We start from the raw sequence: 21680 nt of genomic DNA, 5'->3' as shown, positions 1-21680 counted from the left end.
GGGAAGAACCGAGGGGTACTCCTTCTTCTTCTTGTGCCACTCCTATCGGAGATTGGAAATCATCGAGGGGTACTGACCACCATCAAATCTCGAAAGTTGGAATACTTTGGACACATTATGCGAAATGAATCCCGATATGCCCTTCTACAAGCCATCCTGCAAGGAATAATATTTGGAAAGCGAGGTCCAGCAGGAAGAAGAACATCTTGATTAAAGAACCTCAGAAGCTGGTTCAACACATCTGTGCAGCTTTTCCGCGTTGCTGCAGATAAGGTGAAGATTGCCATGATGATCGACAACATTCGTCACGGATAGGCACATCAAGAAGAAGAATGCATTGGTTGTAAACTTTTTTCTTCGAGCAAATCAAGAACTGGATGTTCTACGTGCCCAGATAAACATATAAACTTGTAGTTAATCTGTATATAAATGGCAACGTTTCCTTTTAAAATAAAAAAGCTAACAATTGCCGTTTTTACTATTTAGTTATAAACACGCTTAACTCTTTTTTATTATTTTCTTGATAACACTAATGTTATATAACGAAAATTATAACAAATCTCTTATGTAACCAGAAATATAATAAATAAAGTGTGATCCTCTCAACATTCTCCCAGCAACCTCAAAACATCCTCAATACCACCTTGTCTGGCTAACTTTCACCATGCCCCTTTCTCGCCGGTAACGTGCCCTTCTCCTACACTCTCAAGACAGATCGTCTTCAAGAATCTTCTTCTCGAGACGTCGTGGTCTTCAGTATTATCGTTTCTCATAGCTTGGACGCGCGGCCCGCGAGATTGGAGAATACCACCAAGAAGACGCGAGAATACCTTCAATGAGTTAATAATTACTGTTATTAGTAGTATAGTGAAGTGACAGTGATTGTGTGGTGAGAAGATACTTTCGTGATAAAAATGAGGACTTTAATTGTTAATGTGAGTTTTCTTTTATTGTATTTTGTTGTAATGCTGATGTAGCTATCTAGAAAGTTGCACTTGGATGCTTTTTCATTTTTAAGCTTTTGGTTATTTGTCTTATTAATGACATAATTATGAAGTAGCATATAAAATATCCACAACAGGTTCTTTAGTATATTTTTGAACCTTTTATTTAAGTCTTTCAATGTACGAGTATAGAACAATTAATGTTTCAATGCTCCGTACATACAGTGTGTCAATTTGAGAAGGTACCACCAGAGTAGGAAACAGAAGTTGAACCTCGCAAAATGGACAGAAGTCCGGTTTTATTTTTTTTTTCTGGTATATCAAGGGGTGCTTATTATAAGACTAACTTTATCTTAAAAAATTTCGCCCCGGAACCCCTCTTTTCATCCCTTTAAAGGGTGTAATTTGTGGTTTTTGTGAAACGTAGCCCTTCCTGTACGTTTTGAAAAAAATTTACTTAATAGTAAAATGAAAAGGACTATATTTCCTACTATGTATTTTCCGACAGCATATGTCTATCACCCACCCTTTAGCGGGGGTGGCGCCCTAAATTTGACAAATTTTTAAAAAAGGTATTTTAAAAAAAAAATTTTTTTTTCTAACTGTAATGAAAATTAAGAACAAACCCTGCGGCAATTAATCACAAATAAGTGGCTGATTTTTTGGTATAGGTCTCATTTAAGGGCAATTGCAAATTTTTAAATTACAGGGTGTTACATTTAAAAAAAAACCCTTTCTATACCATCTGAACAGCCTATGCTAGAGTAAAAAAACTTTCAGCGATTACCGAGGCACTGGTGTTATTTACAAATTTCTATAATGCACCCGCATTTTTTTCCCGGATCCACCCCCAAAAAAAGGAGAATTAATAAAGAAAGTGATTTTCTTGGAATCCTTCACACACCATGCCCTTTATTAAAATGCTTCATATATCATTTTGTGCACGTTCTTATTACCCATGCATGGACACCAAAAGCGATTTCTTGATGAAGGGGTTGAAAAAAGAATTTTTTTTTTTGCTTTTTGACCCATATGGACATATGCTCCATTAATAGGGTTTTTAATAAATATGGTTATTGTAACATCCCTGCATAAACTACCCCTATCCATAAAAATAAACTGCAGAAACTATCCCTATCCCTTGGAGAGCATGTTTTTACGATTTTCTCATTAAAACAAACTTATACAGAATTAAAGACCATTATTTTCTCTACAAATAAGGTCCTACCCATTTTTTTCGTATAAGCAACGGTTACGGCACAGTGGCGCCGTAAATCTCAGAAATGCTTTGGCGGGCTCCTTTTTGTTTTTTTTTTTTTCGTCGCCTATTCATTTTATTGATAACGTACTTATGGAAAATAAAAGAACACACTGTCTGCTACACATTATGACCTATGTATATTTTATTTTCTTTGTACCCTAAAGCCACAGTGGTGGCCCAAAATCAATTTATGACAATGGATCTCCTTGTCGCACCCCTCAGTGACTTCAAACTTATGTTTTATTTTAACCATATTCTCTGTTTCTCTGATTGTTACTTTTATCATTTTTTACTGATTTTTCACCCTTTATATATTTGTATGTATATTTCTTACCCTTTTACTCTGTCAAAAGCTTGTTTAAAGTCGATGAATATGACCACTGTAGATTTTCCATAGCTAGTGATAGTAAATATACTGATGATGATATCCCACCTCCGATTGGGAGATGGCACTTATAGGAAGAATATTTCCCATATTTCAGGCCGCAGAAAAATTTGATCTACTGTGCAGCATTCTCTCCTGAATCCACATTGATCCATGTCTGTTTTTTATATGTTATCTTTTATACAAGTATTTTATATGCAACATTATTTATTCTCTTGTAATTATGGCATAAATTTTTGTCCCCTTTTTCGTGAATTGGGCACAGTTTGACTTCAGTCCATTCTTTCGGTGTGTGTTCTTGTTTCCATATTTTTTTCTGCAACTTTTCCAAATGCACAATTAGTACTGGTCCTCCATATTTGAACATTTCAGCTGTTACTTCATCCTTTCCTTGGCTCTTTTCTCTGTTTAGTTTCTCTATTATTTCCTAAATTTCTTTTCTATTAGGCGATGTTTCCTCTATTCGTTTGTGATAGGCGTTTTATTTCGGTTCCTTTTCTTTTTCATATTCTATTATGGGTATGTCATTTAGAAGCTTCCATGTAGTCTTTCCACGTGTTTAGTATTTCCTCGTCACTTGCTAAATCCCTTCATTTTTACTTTTGTGATGTACAGATTTTCTTTGGTAACCCTTTTTCTCATTTTTTACTGATATATTTCTAATTTCTCTATTTTTAAAGCTTGCATCTATGTATTTCAATTTACCTTCATTGTATTTCCTTTTCTTTGATTTCGTGATACTTTTGACTCGTTTTCTTTTTTCATTGTATTTTCTCTCTATCTTGTATTTTTTTTGCAGTATTTTCAATCCTAATTTATTGGTTCATCTAGTTCTATTTTTAGACTAAGCAACGAAGCACTAAAAAGCCCAAAACCTAGGAATTTTGTGCAGTAAGATGAATCGTCATGGAACTTTTTGCATTCGATTAGAGAGAGTGTCAGACAATTTTGTGAACTAAATTGATCTCCGGCAAAAAATGTTTGTGCATGAGAAAATGCATTTTCAAAGTGCATCTCGAAGAGATGGAAAATGAAAAATTTAGAACTCAGGAAATATTAACGGGAATGAGTTCAATTTTTATGCTTGGTTTTGGAGGTTAATGAACACAAATTTCTTGACGGCGATGGTCTCCGAGGTACCTGGTGCCCAAGATGGAGCTCGTCGCCTAGGAAGATCGAATAATTCGCAGGACGATCAAATAATTCGCGAAATGAAGATTGGATAAAAAAAACTGAAAAATACGCATTCAATATTTTTCAAAAATCTATCGAATGACACTAAAGACGACCCACCTACTCCACCCTCTGGAGGTGGGGTGGGGGTAACTTTAAAATCTTAAATGGAAACCCCCATTTGTTATTAAATATTTAGATTGCTTACGTAAAAATAAGCAATTTTTATTCGAGACATTTTTTCGAATTGTGGATAGATGGCGCGGAAAAAACGATTTATCGTGATACCATAGGAAAATTGTAGAGACGGTCTAATATCTCGAGAAATAGACGTACAAATAAAACACCAAAAAATATGTATTTAATATTTTTCAAGAACCTATCGAATAACATTAAACACGATCCTCCACTCCACCCACTGGAGGTGGGGGGGGGGGGTAAATTTAAAATATTAAATAGGAATCCCCATGTCTTATTGCAGATTTGGATTCCTCATGAAAAAATAAGTAACATTTATTCGAAACATTTTTTAGAATTGCTGATAGATGCCTCTAATAAATAGTGTTTTTCCGATCATAGCGTCATCTATCCATAATTCAAAAAAATGTCTTAAATAAAAGTTTCTTATTTTACGTAAGGAATCCAAATCTGCAATAAAAAATTCTCCTATTTAAGATTTTAAAGTAACCCCCACCCCACCTCCAGGGGGTGGAGTGTAGGGTCGTGTTTTATGTTATTCGATAGGTTATTTAAAAATATTAAATACTTATTTTTTGGTTTTTTATTTGGAAATGTATTTCTCGAGATATATACCGTTTCTATAATTTACCTACGGTATCACGATAAATCGTTTTTTCTGATTATAGCTTATAGCGCCATCTATCCACAATTCGAAAAAATGTCTCCAATAAAAGTTGCTTATTTTTACGTAAGCAATAAAGCAATCCAAATCTTTAATAACAAATGGGGGTTTCCATTTAAGTGAAATAAATGGCGACTCGATTCTAGTTTTCTGTTGACCTAGATATCAAAATATCAACAGGCACCGCTGGGAAATATTCCAAAAATGCGGTTCAGAGAAACTATATGAAACGAGTCTTTGTACTCTTATACAGAGTATGGCATTAGTAAAAATACAAAAATGGCAGGAGACAGATTTAAATCAAAACTAAACCGTCTATTTTTGTATTTTTACTAATGCCATACTCTGTATAAGAGTACAAAGACTCGTTTCATATAGTTTCTCTGAACCGCATTTTTGGAATATTTCCCAGCGGTGCCTGTTGATATTTTGATATCTAGGTCAACAGAAAACTAGAATCGAGTCGCCATTTATTTCACTTATTCCCCGTTAGAGGGCGTTCTAATCTTACTCCGGTATAAATAGTTTTATTGTATACCGAGAACTACGGAAGTTTTGATTTAAATTTGTCTTCTTGCATAGCCTCCTTGACAAAAGGTAGACGTAGAAATAGCGCTATCGGGGGATGGCAGGAGACAGATTTAAATCAAAACTAAACCGTCTATTTTTGTGTTTCCATTTAAGATTTTAAAGTTACTCCCACCCTCTGGGGAGGTCGTGTTTAGTGTCATTCGGTAGATTTTTGAAAAATAATTGAACACGTATTTTTCAACTTTTCGATCCAATCTTCATTTCGCGAATCATTCGATCGTCCCGCGAATTATTCGGTCGTCCCAGGCGACGAGTTACACCCTGGGCACCAGGTACCTCGGAAACCATCACCGTCATGAAATTCGTGTTCAGTGCCTCCAAAACCACCAAGTATAAAAATTGAATTCATTTCCTTCAATATTTCCTGAGTTCTAAATTTTTCATTTTCCATCTCTTCGAGGTGCACTTTGAAAATTCATTTTCTTATGCACAACAATGCTTGCCGGAGATCAATTTAGTTTACAAAATTGCCTGACATTCTCTCGAATCGAATGCAAAAAGTTGCATGACGATTCATCTTACTGCACAAAATTTCTAGGTTTAATGCTTCGTTGCCTTGTCTATTTACATTCCTTATCACATCATTATTTCTATTCATATCTTATATTTGTATTACTAGCTTGTGCTGCTTTCGTCATACATACTTTTATTTGCGTCCATGTTTGTTCAAGATTTCCATTTTCTGCAATATTGTCTAATTCTGTAGTGACTATTCTTTCATCTTTACTTTGTTCTTCTTCTGACAGTGGTCTAATAGATTTAGTTGCTTTGTACTCTTTTCCATTTATATAAGAACTAGTATAAGCTGCTTTATTTGTATTCCGACTATAGTGATATGTGTCTGCATCTGATCATTACCACAAAGACCAACGGTGGAGATAAACAACATCTTTCCCTCAAGCCTTGTGTGACAGGAAATGCGTCTGAAATTTTATTCTTCATTTTAACGGCACTTTTGGTATTTATGTACATGTTCGCTATATCATTGATATCTGTATTACTTAGGCTTGCCTTCGTCAATATTTCAAAAAATCTTTTTAAGGGTGCCTACTATATCATAGGCCTTCTCTAGTCTTTTATTTTGCAGTCTTTTATTTGACAGTATAGTTTTTATAAATTAATATTTAATCGTATAATAAATAAATTATAACAATGACTTTTAAATTTTTCATAAATAGTTTTTTTTCACCTTAGGCTGACTTTCACTTATCCATTAATTTTCTGATGCAAAATTGGGAATATAGGTTACTACGATTATTACAAAAACAAAAAATATCACAAATAAACGTTGTTCCAACACACAATCTGTGCATAATTTCAATAATCAGATTCTTCGGTCTGACATAAATTGCAAATTCAGTTAGTTTCATTCTTGAACTTTGGCATGTCAAGTATCATTATGACCTCGATCAATATGGCCGCCTCCCAATATCGAGGACATGAAAGTTTTTCACCGGTGTAAATATTCATATTATCAAATTTGATGCTACTACTCACTGAACGATTACCTACATATATTATGCAGTATAGCTAGAAGTGTTCTAGCAGGATCTTTATCGATAATTTTTAAAATTAACACTTGATCAATAAATTGTGGAGAAATCGCGGCAGCTACGAAAGTCAATAATATTTTGTCATTCTAGAAATGAGTAAAAAATACACTAAGGGGTAAAAAATTCAGGAAAGAAGACACATTTTTGAAATGTCACTTACAAATTGTGCACGAGTTTTAGGAGGCACATTAAGTGCAACAGAGCATGAACTTTATAATGTAAATCAGCGTCAATATAATGAACAATAATATTATTCGAACATTGAAAGAAGCTGCAAAGAAATACTGTCCTCATGCTGCAGACAAAAACAAAAAATTAAGCCACAGCGCAAAACATCTTCTAGAGGAAAAAAGACCACTAAGAGAAAATGGAATCATAATAAAAATGAACTAAGAAGCTTGAATAAGAAAATTTAAAATAAGGTTAGAAAGGAACTGAGACGGTATAATACGATGGAAATAACTAGAGTAATAGAGAAAAACAAAATCTTGAAATTTTTCGATCAGATCATGTTCATTGAAAGAAAAAGCATCCACAAATTAAGAAATGGACAGGGGAAAATCATTGAGTAATAAAAGAAATATATAAGTATATACATTGTACATTGAGTATAATACAGGGGGATTCCTTGAGTTTTTTATTGTTCAACCTGATTATGGACGAAATAAAAAAAAAGTAAGAACTAAAAAAGGAAACCAAATGGGAGAAACACAACTTAAAATAATCTGCTATGCAGATGATGCAATACTAATCTCTCAAAGTGAAGATGATTTACAACGTATGCTGCACCAATTTAACATAACCGCCGGAAAATTTAACATGTTAATTTCCCCAAAAAAGACAAAATGCATGATTATAACAGCAAATCTACTAAGATATAAATAAGAGCTGGAGGGTCAGATAATAGAACAAGTGATATAGTGGTACGGAAGCTACGGAAAGCTCGAAACAAAAAAGGAGGATCAAGTGAATAGAACAAACAGAGCCGCAAGTTTCCTGAATGAAACAATATGGAGACATAAAAATATTGGAAAAGAAATAAAAGACAGAATTTACAAAACAGTCATCAGACCAATAATGCGGCACAAACACAACCTGACACAGGGAGAATAAAAAAATGCTAGAATCAGCAGAGGTGAAAACCCTTCAAAAAATCGATGGTAAGACTCTATGGAACAGATCTAGAAGTACATTATATATGACGGAAATGCAAGGTGTAAAACATTAATAACTGGGTAAGAAACAGAAGAGTAGAATGAAATAACAACGTAAGCCGAATGACAACAAAAATAGAGTAGTAAGGATGGCGAGAGAGGGTTTCCCAATAGGAAGACGAAGAAGAAAAAGAAGATTTGCAAATACTTAAATAAAATTTAGTATATTTTTAAATACGTCAAAATTATCTTCTTCTTCTTCTTCTTCTTCTTCTTCTTCTTCTTCTTCTTGTTCGTGCGACTATGATTACTCTTGTTTGTCTGCTTCTTAATCTGTTTCAGTTGTTGTTGACTTTACATTGTCTTTCCACCTTTTCGGCGGCCTTCCAATGGGTCTTCTGCTATACGGCTTGTTGTTTTTACAGACGTTCTCTAATTTATCTGGTCCGTCAAAATTCTCTCCGTTAATTGATATAATAATTTATTTTTTCTAAGACCGTTTAATAATATGCTCATTATTCGCTATTTTTGAATAGATTATTTATAATTAATAACACCCATTACTTTACCCGTAAGTAATGGTTCATTACTCACGGGCTGAAGTTACTCACGGGTCATTACTCACGGGTTGAAGTTAGATTCAAGTGGTGCATGGCACTTTTAATATACCTATTAGCAGATAAAATTACTTAAACTTGTTTATTTAATAAAATAGTCATTGTAATTTATATCAACAATTAAATTCGAAAAATGTTTAAAGGATTTTTAACTGTAACAATGGGTTAGTATATTTTTTACGTTTAAATTTCAACATTTGACATTTTAGGATTGACGTTATTCAAAGGTAAATATAAACAACCGCTATTAATTCCCTAAAAGGGCTTAAGGATATGAAATTTATATCAATGAATTCTGTTTTACTTAGGGCCGGTTGTTCGAACGCTAATCAACAATGATCATTATCAAATATTTAATTACTGTCACAACTGTCAATGTCAACTTTGGTTGGGTTGCTGAAAACATAATTATTGATTACAATTATGAAATTAGTTAATCAATTATGTTAATAATTGTTATGTTAATTGATTAACTAATCTCATAATTATAATTAATTACGTTTTCAGCAACCCAACCAAAGTTGATATTGACAGTTGTGACAGTAATTAAATATTTGATAGTGATCATTGTTGATTAGCGTTCGAACAACCGGCCCTTATTGTTGATTGTACAATAAATTTTTATTGAGAGCATACGTTCCCTTTCGTGTAATTGCGTTAAAATATGTCTTATTTTTAAAAGCCAGCTCCATTCCATGACACTAATGTCAACTGTCTGTTTCATTGTTTCGTGAGCTCAAAGAGGGCAATTCTAACAGTGTTGCCATAGTTATATAAAATATGTTTTCTTATGAAACATAAAATCTTTCGATTTTGAATAATGTTAGTAGTTGATAATTATATTTTCTACTAACCCAAATAAAAAAGGTCGTAGAAAAAGTATAGTATTCTACTTGCATGTAATGGCTATTACTCACTCTGATGAATTACGACACTCGCCTACGGCTCGTGTCGCAAACTTGATCATCGTGAGTAATAGCCATTATTACATGCTCGTTGAATAATATACTATGTATTTCTTTTCAGAAGTGAATATTTTATTGTCCAATATTCTAAACCATTTTTGAAGTTATACTTCTTTAGACGCGATTAAGAGTAAAATTTCATAATAGTGCGCGCATGCGCACACAGACAGTATGGCGTTTAGTTGCTAAATCTTTCGAATAATGTATAAATCAAAAATGAATAACCATTTTCAATGGTTCATGTATAAATATATCAGTGCAAGAAAAGGTGTGAAAAGAATATATTAGTGTTTTTAGTAAATATATTTATTATAATTTTTGTGTCTTTGGATTTGTCTTCCTCAGGAGTAAGATGAGTATTATTAAAACATTTTATTGTATATTTATTATACTTGTCTGTTTGTTACCGTGAAGTGTCATTAGGTACGTCCGAACCGATACAGACACAGTCCTCGTAGCGTATTTGATATAGCATTCGGCCAGAGATCGAGAGGTCATTAGTTCGAATCCAGTGCAATCCTATACTTTTTTTTTTATTTTTTTGAAAGCGGTAAGCACAAAATTAGTTTGATGTTTAAAAAAAATTAAAACAAACTGTTTAAAGTATATTTATTTTTAAGAAATCATATAATAAAAGTATAACATCTTACGTGCGTACAAAGTAGACACACATTCTATTTTTTAAATATAATTTTTTTTATTGTTGTAATATTTACAATCTGTCCTTAACTAAGAACAATAGGTAAATTCTTTGACAAAAATTGAAAATTTGACCTGTAGAGGGAGATCCAGTGATCACCCTCTTTACATAAATTAAATTAAAACAAGTTAAAAGTTTAGTTATCACAGATTATTTGAATCTTCTTGCTAGGTCCACTACTTTGAATCTCTTCAGGCGTCGCACATCATTGTGGTCATCAGTGAGGTTGCTGGCTAACTCGTTTGGATGAGATTCTAGTCTCTTGGAATATTTTTTGTAATATTCTGTTATTACTGTTTTTATGGATGGCACATTGAGGTCTTGCTCTATCACATAGTTTGGCACGTACCAAGGGGCATTCATCATTGTTCTAAGGCCTTTGTTCTGGAATCTCTGCAGTATTTCTAGGTTAGTTTGACTGGCTGTCCCCCAAAGTTGGATACCATAGGTCCACACTGGTTTTAATATAGATGTGTATATATATATATATATATATATATATATATATATATATATATATATATATATATATATATATATATAATATATATATATATATATCAGCAGTTTGTTTTCAAGAGATAGTTGAGATTTACGACCGATGATCCAGTAAATTTCTCGGAATTTTATTCCTAGTTGTTTTCTTTTTGTAAAAATGTGCTTTTGCCAAGTTAATCTCCTATCAAGATGGATTCCTAGGTACTTGACAGTATCGGTTTGTGGGAGTTGCGTTTCATTTAGTTTTACAGATGGACATGTTTGTCTTTTCATGGTGAAGGTTACATGGATGGATTTACTCTCATTTGCCTTTATCCTCCATTTCTAGCCATCTTTGTATATTATTAAGGTCTTTCTGAAGGATTCCGGATGCTGTATTTGGATCATGGTGAGAGGCTAGTACAGCAGTGTCATCAGCAAAAGTTGCACACGTTGTTCTGTTACTTGTGGGTAGGTCAGCAGTGTAGAGCAAGTACAATATCGGTCCCAAGACACTTCCTTGTGGTACTCCGGCTTTTATTGGTCTTAGGCTTGTGTATTCATTATCCTGCTTGACTAGGAAATGTCGGTCGGAAATATAGCTTTTTAGGATTTGATAAAAAGGATGGGGAAGGTGCTTCTGTAGTTTAAAGAGCATACCAGCATGCCTTACCTTGTCGAAGGCCTGACCAATATCCAGGAATGCAGCAGAACAATACCTTTTATTTTCTAAATCACTTCTGATGTGTTTTACCAGTCTATGTACCTGTTATATCGTTCCGTGTTGTGTTCTGAACCCAAATTGGTGTTGGGGAATTAGTTTCCTTTCTTCTATAATTGGAGATAATTGTTTAAGGAGAAGTTTTTCCAAGATTTTTGATAGAACAGGTAGCAGGCTTATTGGTCTGTATGAAGTCACCTGAGTTTTATTTTTCCCTGGCTTAGGTATGAGAATAATTTGAGCAACTTTCCATTGTTCTGGGTAGTATCCTAGCCTAAATATTGCATTAAATACTTGCGTTATCATTTTCAGACCTTTGCATGTCAATTGCTGCAGTACTTTCCCGTTGATCAGGTCATACCCTGGAGCTTTTTTTGGACTGAAAATATAAATTTATAAAAATATAAATAACCAAGAATGTAATATAAGTCATATTCAGCAGTTAGTTCTTTCATGTCGAAATGGCCTTAACTTGTTAAAGTATCTAGCTCACAGGACCTGGGGTGCTGAAGGTAAACACTGCTCATGCTATATAGATCCTTAATTCGTTCTAAGATTGACTACGGATGTGTCGCACATGCATCTGCCAACAAAACAACGTTGAAACCTCTGGATACGCTACATAACACCTCCCTAAGGATAATACTTGGAGCATGCAGACCAACTCCAATAAATAGCATACAAGCTGAAATAGGCGAACCCAGTCTAATGCTTCGTAGACAGCTGTTAACCTTTAATTACGCTTTTAACATAAATGTACATAAAAGAATTCCAATAAATAACATTTTAAATCTATCCATAACTAAAGACTCTTCAAAGTTCAATCTCCCTTATTATCGCAGAATCCACCATGCAATGGAGCTACTTAACTGGCAGGAATTTCCACCCTTATAGCAATACAAAGAAATATCTTCATCTCCACCTTGGACTGTAAAAATTCCAACAGTCAATTACAATTCCAAAAAAAGCACTAACGCTAATATCATCTTACAATACTTCAGAGATCTAATTAACTCTCATTCCGATTACACAGTATACTATACAGACGCGTCTAAAACTGAAAATGGAGTCGGAGTGGCAATTATTAACAACACGGAGATTCACAAACATAAAATTCCAGATACTGCAACTGTATTAACTGGGGAACCTTATGCGATCTACCAAGCAATACTACACGCAAATGCGAACAAGATGAAGAAGATATTAATCGTCACAGATTCTATGTCATCACTACACGTTATAAGGAAAATGTACACACAGCATCCAATAGCTTTACTAATAAAGGAAGAACTACATAAATTGCATACTGAAGATTTAAGAATCAAGTTTCTCTGGGTCCCATCACATGTTGGAGTAGCAGGTAATGAAGCAGCAGACCGAAATGCCAAAGAAGCCATAACTGATAACAGTATTCCCATGTCGTTCCACTCTGTAAGTATGGATCTAAAAAGCTACTTCATAAAACATCTTTTCGAAAACTGGAACAATAAATGGAAATCCACATCATCAAAGCTTCAGGAGATAAAAACAAGGTTGGACCATGGCAACCACCCGAGGTATCTAGACGAAAGCAAACAACTATTTCCCGTGTATGACTTGGGCATACCTAGTTTTCTCATGAATATTTGCTGAAAAAAGAAGAACCTCCAATTTGTGATGAGTGCGGTTCACCCCTTACAGTGAAACATGTGCTAGTGAAAAAGGTGAAAAGTTCAATAGCAATAGAATTAAATACCATTTAGCTAACAATATTAAAGACAGTTTAGACTAGAACAACAATAATAAACTATTTTTGTTTCTAAAAGACTGTAACTTACTAAACAAAGTGTAATTAACTGTTACTATCCCGCTAATACCCTTATTAGGTTGAAGCGGATTGTTGTAAATAAAAAAAATAATGTAATATGATGCTCATTTATAACATCAATCACATATTAATCAAATTACTTTTACACATATAATTTTTTTACGAAGTCATAAACATTTCTCAATAGTTAACTCTCACGATAGCTCTCCTCTCCTTCTGTTTATCATCACACGAAAGAATGATTGTAATTAAGCTGAAGCTTCATCTGTACCTGTCTATAATCTCACCGACTTTCATTCCTAATTTTTTAAACGTGCTGTTAACAAATTACGACGATCAAGCACAATCACATCAACGTGATGGTGATGGTGATGTTTTGGATGAGAATTTAAACCGATTAACAACTTTCATGCTAATGGTAAAGATCTAAACGGAGTTTTATTAGATTATACTTTATTACTGATAAAAAATGTGTCCTAAATGAAATTGAAACCTTGTTTGGTATTATTAATGATTACTGATTTTATATGGTATATTTTTGTGCCAATTTTTTGTCGATTCTTTAATAGATACTTATAGGTTATTGATTATGTACTATAGAAAGGAACTACAACTTTAACGGGGTTTTATTATTTCATATGGTCAATGAATATATGAATATATGAAAAAATGAATATATGAAAAAACCGCGGAGTGCTACCATTTAAAGGGGTGCATTTTTGAGAAATGGATGAATTAGTCCCTGGGCACATGTTACATTAGGGTGAGTTCTATGCACTTTTGGTACAAATACGTCTACATAAAAATTGTTCCTGGTTAAATTTCCTACTTTCCCTAACTTTTTAAAGTCAAAGGTACTTTTTTTACAAAAATATATTCAAAAGAAAAAGCACAAAGAAACCCAAAAGAAAGAAATTTTGTTTTCTGTCCCATAACTTTTGTCCACGGGGATATAGGTATAGACATTGCTTCGCAGAAAAAAAACTTACATATTTTTTCTTTAGATCATTAGGATTTACAGTTTTCGAAATATGATTTTTTAAAATTCGCCACTCAGCAATTTTGGGCAATTTTCCTTGTTATTTCCCAAATATTGTTCTGTAACTTTTTTCTACGTAACTTTAGGCATATGCAATGGTACATGTAAGAGGAATAGAAATCAATTACCTTTAAAATGTTCTACTGTATAATGTTGTACGACTTCTTTTAAAGAGGTTATCTTTTTCAAGATTTTATACTTTTAACGAGTTTTTATATTTTTTTCGATTATTTTTTAAATTTCCCATTATAACTTTTTTTTACATTTAGGTATATATTATATAATAAAAAAGAAAATTTGTTCTGTTTACTTTAAAACGGTGTATTATAAAAAATCTAGGATTATTTTTGAATAAGATATGCTTTTTCAAAATATAATAAGTACTTGCAACGAGTTTTGATTTTAGGATTATTTTTTAAATATCTCATTATAACTTTTCTATGTGATTGTGTGTTATGATTGAATCTTATTTTTTATAGGTAATACTTTGGATCCACATGACTCGGCCGGGCAAACTTCAAAATATGGATTAATTCCAATATTTACTGTCAAAGCTCCTGCACCACAAGTTTTGCTTGAAAAAATAGCATGTAAATGTACCAAAGGATGTACAAAAACTGCGATTGTAGGAAGATAGGAATTAGTTGTTCAATATTCTGCAAAGGGTGCATGTGCATGGGTACTAATTGTGGGAACTCTAAGATAACTGAGGTGTCAGAGGAAGATATTGAAGCTAATGCTAACGAAGAGATGGATTTTGATTTTGAATATTTTTTAAATGTCAACGTTTAAATAATTTTAACTAAAGTGATGTTTTCTAAGACTAATGTTTATGTAATTTTTGTAAACGAAATAATTTTAAATAATACAGGTAAAAAATATCAAAGAATTACTCGGTTTCCATTATTTAAATATAGATGAGACACCATTTAAAGAACAGAAAGTAACCCCTCTTCATTGTGCAATATATAGTATATTCATGTAAAAGAAAAAGTTATAATGAGAAATTTAAAAAATAACCCTAAAATAAAAAATCGTTGCAAGTACTTATTACATTTTGAAAAATAATACCTTATTCAAAACTAATTCTAGAATTTTTTGTAATACAACATTTTAAAGTAAACAAAATAAGCTTTTTTTATTATATAATATAATATATACCTAAATGTAGAAGAAAAAAAGTTATAATGAGAAATTTCAAAAAATCATAAAAAATGTAAAAAATAATATTTTTTTATATTACGTATTATATAATATATAATATAATATTACATATTATATAATATATAATATAATATTATATTATATATACTATATAATATAATATTATATAATATATAATATATTATATAATAATATTATTTTTTTTTATATTAAATTATAAAAAATCGTTAAAAGTATAAAACCTTGAAAAACCATAATCTCTTAAAAAAAAGTCGTACAACGTTATACAGTAGACCATTTTAAAGGTAATTTATTTCTATTAATATTATGTGTACCATTGCATATACCTAAAGTTACGTAGAAAAAAGTTACAGAACAATATTTGCGAAATAACAAGGAAAATTGCCCAATATTGCTGTGAGTCGCAAACTTTGAAAAATCATATTTCGAAAACTGTAAATCATAATTACCTCTACTAAACAACGTTTTAAAGAAGAAATATGTAGATTGTTTTGTGTAAAGCAAAATCTATACCTATATCCTCGTGGAAAAAAGTTATGGGACAAGAAACAAAATTTTTTTCTTTTGGGTTTCTTTGTGCTTTTTCTTTTGAATATATTTTTGTAAGAAAAAGTATCATTGACTTTAGAAAGATATATTTAGATAGGACATTTAACCAGGAACAATTTTTATGTAGATATGTTTGTACCAAAAGTGCATATAACTCACCCTAATGTAACCTGTGCCCAGGGACTAATTCACCCATTTCTCAAAAACGCACCCCTTTAAATGGTAGCACTCCACGGTTTTTTCATACATAGATGTCCATTGACCATATGAAATGATAAAACCCCGTTAACGTTGTAGTTCCTTTTAGCTATCTTATTTTGAATATAATCAATAGCCTACTACTGGGAACTCTTTCTATTACAGTAACATTAGTTAATTATATTTTATATTTATTTAATTTATTTAATTACGAGAAATTTCAACCTATCATTAAATTAATAATCTTAACTTTTCAGATTACATACTATTATTACTTTCAGTAGTTAATTTACAGAAAAATTATCAGTATTCATTTATGGGAAGTAGTTATTAATATACATGATGTATGAAGAAAAGTGGCGGTCGAATATTTCGCGAAATGAACATCAGATGGAAAAACTGAAAACACGTATTCCACATTTTTCAAAAATCTATCGAAAGACACCAACCACGACCCCCTACTCACATCCCCTAGAGTGGGGAGGAGGGAAACTTTGAAATCTTAAATAAGAATCTCCATATTGTAGAGTTGTCCTGATTGATAGATTGATAGATTCCTCACAAAAAAAAAGTAACCTTAATAATCGGGATAAATAATATTGGAATGAATAATCAGAATAATCGAAAAACTCGGAATAAATAATATCTCTAGTCGGAAAAAGGGATTTATCGTGATATTTCTAAATGAAAATCCAAAAAACACTTGTTTAATACATATTTGTTTTAAATCCATCGAATGGCACCAAATACAACCCCGCACTCCCACTCCCTAGGGTTGGCGGGGGACAACTTTAAAAGTTTAAATGGAAAACCACATTTTTCAATGCAGAATTGTAGGATTCTATGTAAAAAATATACAAGTTTTATTTAAACAATTTTTCGAATCGTAATAGATGGCGTTGTACGCATAGAAAAACATGATTCATTATTTAGATGGGAAATAAGCCACAATTAAATTGAAAAAATAATTTTATTAACGTTTCGAAGCCCAAATCGGGTTTCGTGTCAAAATACAAAATACTACTAAAATAAACAAAAACGTTGATGCTAAGTAAAACAAATTCTTTTAATAATTTATTTAATCTGACTCATTTATATTGGCAATCCAGACGTATATTATACATTTTAAAGTAGAAGACTTTAAAATGATATCGCCAATATTTATGAGTTACGTTCCTGTGACGACTTTACTAAAAGATAGTTCATTCGATTACATGAACTATCGTTTAGTAAATTCGTCCCAGGAACGCAACTCGAAATATTTTCGTTATCCCATTCAAGATTTTCGTTATCATTTTAAAGTCTTCTACTTTAAAATGTATAATTCACGTCTGAATTGCCAATATAAATGAGTCAGATTAAATAAATTATTAGAAGAATTTTTTTTACTTTGCAACATTTTTGTTTATTTTAGTAGTATTTTGTATTTTGACAACGAACCCCGATTTGGGCTTCGAAAGGTTAATAAAATTATTTTTTTCAATTTAATTGCGGTTTATTTCCCATCTAAATAATTAATCATAAAAATGCCACAAGGAAGTAGCTTCAGAACAACATTTAGAAGAACATGTACATACAGATCTGAATCCTGCAAACTAATGTTTATATTACTGAATACAGTTTTTTAACAATGTGGGTTCCTATTAAGTGTTTCTCATTTTTTCATTTAGAAGAGTATTTCTCGAGATATTAGATCATTTCCTTAACTTTAATAATTTGAAAAATTGTCTAGAATAAAACTTATTTACATAAGGAATCTGCTATAAAAATGAGGTTTCCTATTTAAGAATTTAAACGTACCCACACCCCACCTCCATGGGGTGGAATGGGGAATCGAATTTGGTATCATTCGATAGATTTTTGAAAAATATTGAACAACTGTTTTTAGTTTTCTTAGGTTAAAATTACTGAGCTACTGCAGCAAACAAGTTGTTAAAAATAGTTATTTAGATATTAACACCTTGATGGACAGAGACGCTGTGCAGCGTCTTTTTTTAAAATTGTGTTGTGGCAGAACGCTGTGAAGCGTCCTTAACAAAATCTAATATCGTGGCAGAACGCTGTACCGCGTTATAATTATAATATAAATACATGGTAACACGTAAGCCACTGTCATAGAATACCTATCTATACCTTCCAATCTGTTACCCGTCTGGTAAATTCCACCTCTCTATTTCACCCCACCCATTTAAAGTATCTAACCGGCTAAGTCACACGCGAAGCTGTACAGCGTCGCCAGTTATATTGAAGTATGCGGTGTGTGTTGTACTGTGCCGCAGATAGTAAAACACGTGGTTAGGTTAGGTTGAATACGAGTTTTACTCGAAAAATGTAAGTAAAAAATAAATTTATTTAGTGTGATATTTTTGTGCCTAATATTTTATGTTATTATAGTAGGATGTATAATTTAAAATATATTATTTTGCTTTCAGATGGCGGACCGTGACCCGTATAAGAGAGAACAGCAGCGGTTGATTCAGCTGTATGACGATATTACGTCGGATGAAGAGAACTCAGATGCTGCTTATGAGGGAGAGTTCAGCTCAGATGAAAACTATGTACCCAGTGAGTCGTCTGCCTCGCAGTCAGATGAAAGTGAAGACTCTGATTTAAACGAACTCCCCGAGCTCTCCAATGTAGAGACGTCTAATAATACTCTTCACAATCCCCAGCAATATAATCTGCCAGAGGAAAGTGAAGTAGAAGAGCCCGACGCATTGGACCAGGATTCCCAGAAAATTATTCAGAAATCTCAAGACAGTATACCCCTACAAGCACTGCAGAATCAAAATTCTGATTCTTCAGATGACATAGATACAGAATGGGAGTTTACAACTGCAGATATACCAGATTTCAACTTTGATGAATCCACTAATCGTCTGAAAATTAATTTAAATGCAGAAGATAGTCCAAAAGATGTTTTTGAATACCTATTTACCGATGACATAATGAGCTATTTGGTGGAATGTACCAACAATTATGGAGAAGATTTAACAAGATCTAATAGACCCAAAACAAGGAATGCTCGAGATAATAGTTTTAGACCTGTGACTATCGACGAAATGAAGAAATTTTTGGCACTGTGTTTATTGCAGGGTCAAATTACAACTTCAAACATGCGCAGGTTGTTTTCATATGGAGATGTATTGTACTTTCATCCAATTTTTAGTTACATTATGTCAGGAAGAAGGTTTGAAAAAATATTGAGAACTTTAAATTGCTCTTCGAGAACCGCAAAACATAAAGAAAAGATTCAAGCATTCTTAGACATGCTTATAGCCAAATTCCACAATGCTTATGGACCGTCTAAAGAGTTGTCTTTAGATGAATCCCTCTTACATTTTCGTGGCAGGCTTGGATTTAGAGTTTACCTCAAAAATAAAAAGGCACGTTACGGCATTAAGTTTTATGAACTGACAACCTCCGATGGGTATCTTTTAAATACTGAAATGTATAGTGGGGATATTCAAAACGCTTCCGATGTGGGAACTACAAAAGTAGAAGCTATAGTTATGAGGTTGATGAAGCCTTACCTCATGAAAGGACACGAACTGTTTATGGACAACTTTTATAATAGTTCTATATTATCTGAAAAGTTATTAAGCTTAAAAACTCATACTAATGGAACTCTCCGGTCAAATCGCAGGAATAACCCCAAGGAACTTATAAAGAAAAAACTCAAGAAGGGTGAACATTTCTGGATGCGTAAAAAGAATGTCTACGTTTCCAAATGGCGTGATAAGCGCGATGTTCTTGTTATCACCACAAGAAATCACCCACGATTGATACAAGTGAAAAACAGATATGGCCATGAGAAAATAAAACCTGAAGAAGTTGATGTTTATAATCGTCATATGTCAGGCATCGACAGGTGTGATCAGATGACCTCAACTTATTCAACGCCAAGGAAAACGATACGTTGGTATAAGAAGGTAATTTTCCATTTATTAGATGTAACTGTATGGAACTCTTTCTACTTATACCGAAAATATTGTAAAAATAATTCCAAGACGTACAGATATTTAGAGTTCCGTGACAGTCTCATTAAATCCTATTTGAAGTTACCACCAGGTTTAGAAGCAAAGAATTTAGTTCGTCGAGAAAAACATGATAACAGGTTACCGGAAAATTCAAACTACGAGCCTGAATGTTTCACAAATGAAACAAACTTAGCAAATCATTGGCCTGAAAGAAATCCAGGCATTCCAAGTGCAAAATCGAATAAGAAAAAAGTGTTTTTGAAGTGTAGACTGTGTGCCAAAAAAGGTCAACGGAAAGAATCAGGATATAGATGTAAAGGATGTCCCCAGAAGCCTCCGTTATGTCCAGACTGTTTTGAAGAGTGGCACGAAATAACAAAAAATCAAGAATAATTTTTTAGATATCTTTGTATAAGTTAGCTTTATGCGTAAACTATGTTGATATAAATTAATATTTTTGACTTCTGAATACGTTTTAAGAATCATTATGTCTTTTTGGTTTCTTTAAATAAATATTGCTTTATTTAAATACGTTTTCTTAATGAAAAATATTTCGCTGATAGACGTCGAGTCACTGCATGTATTAGGTTGAAAACGACAATAGGCACAACGCTGTATGACGTCGAACGCATATCAGCGTTCCGCCAAGATAGACTTAATACTAGTCTTATATTGTGGCAGAACGCTGATAAGCGTTAAAACTTAAACAATATTTTCTGTAAAATTTTAATACTTGGAGTAAAATTTCAGGTCGCCCTAGTTATATTTCATCCTTTTGAATAATAATATCGACAAAAAGGGCACTGTACAAATTGACCATTTTTGAAAAACTTAGGTGTCCGTCAAGGTGTTAAATAAGGGGCAAAAAAAGAATCAGTTATATAGAAAAAAAACATATTTAAAATAAAATCCATAAAAAATAAACTCATAATATTAGAAAATGGTATACTTACATATTTATTATAATAAACGATCTATTAATATCGTATAAAAAGCACAATTTATTTAAAAATCGGCTACCGAAAAAAAAACTATTTTAGATCTAATCTATGGCGATATAAAATGAAAGTATTTGCCAAAATATTCCTACATAAGTTATTAATGAAATCAACAACCGTTAAATGAAATATTTCAGTTATTAATTCCTAAAGAGAGTTATTTCAAGTTGAATGTCTGACCTTCAAAATTTGCATAATTTATTGTTTAGTATTTCGTTTATCTCTCTATTAATTATTTTAACGGGTTATGGACGAATTATTTTACATTTTGAGAAGTTGTAGATTACTCTATGCAGCAAAAAGTGCTATATTTCATCCTGATCTCATGAGGACGTCGAACTATGTTTCTTACTATATTTTGTATATTTTTTATTTATAAATATAATCATCTATTACAGCATACTTACACTTAACTTCAGTCTGTCAGCTTGTACTGTGGGCTTGCAATGGTACATAATAGTTATTTTTCTACGGCCGTGCTAAAAGAGCCACTTTCACGCACGCATTTCGTTTCCGAAAGT

At 32.4% G+C, this 21680-nt stretch overlaps 1 protein-coding gene across 1 annotated transcript in view; it reads left to right on the top strand.

Moving 5' to 3' along the window:
* Positions 1–694: 694 nt before the first annotated feature.
* The window catches only part of LOC126879423 (uncharacterized), a 123722-nt gene continuing 102736 nt past the window's right edge, over positions 695–21680 (top strand). The window contains exon 1 of the mRNA XM_050642433.1: positions 695–935. Coding sequence (XP_050498390.1) covers positions 915–935 — 21 coding nt within the window. The 5' untranslated portion in view covers positions 695–914. The remainder of the gene's footprint in view (positions 936–21680) is intronic.

This window comes from Diabrotica virgifera, chromosome 2, assembly GCF_917563875.1.
Source record: "Diabrotica virgifera virgifera chromosome 2, PGI_DIABVI_V3a".
Classification (NCBI taxonomy): Eukaryota; Metazoa; Arthropoda; class Insecta; order Coleoptera; family Chrysomelidae; genus Diabrotica; species Diabrotica virgifera.
This window is presented reverse-complemented; position numbering and strand designations above follow the sequence as displayed.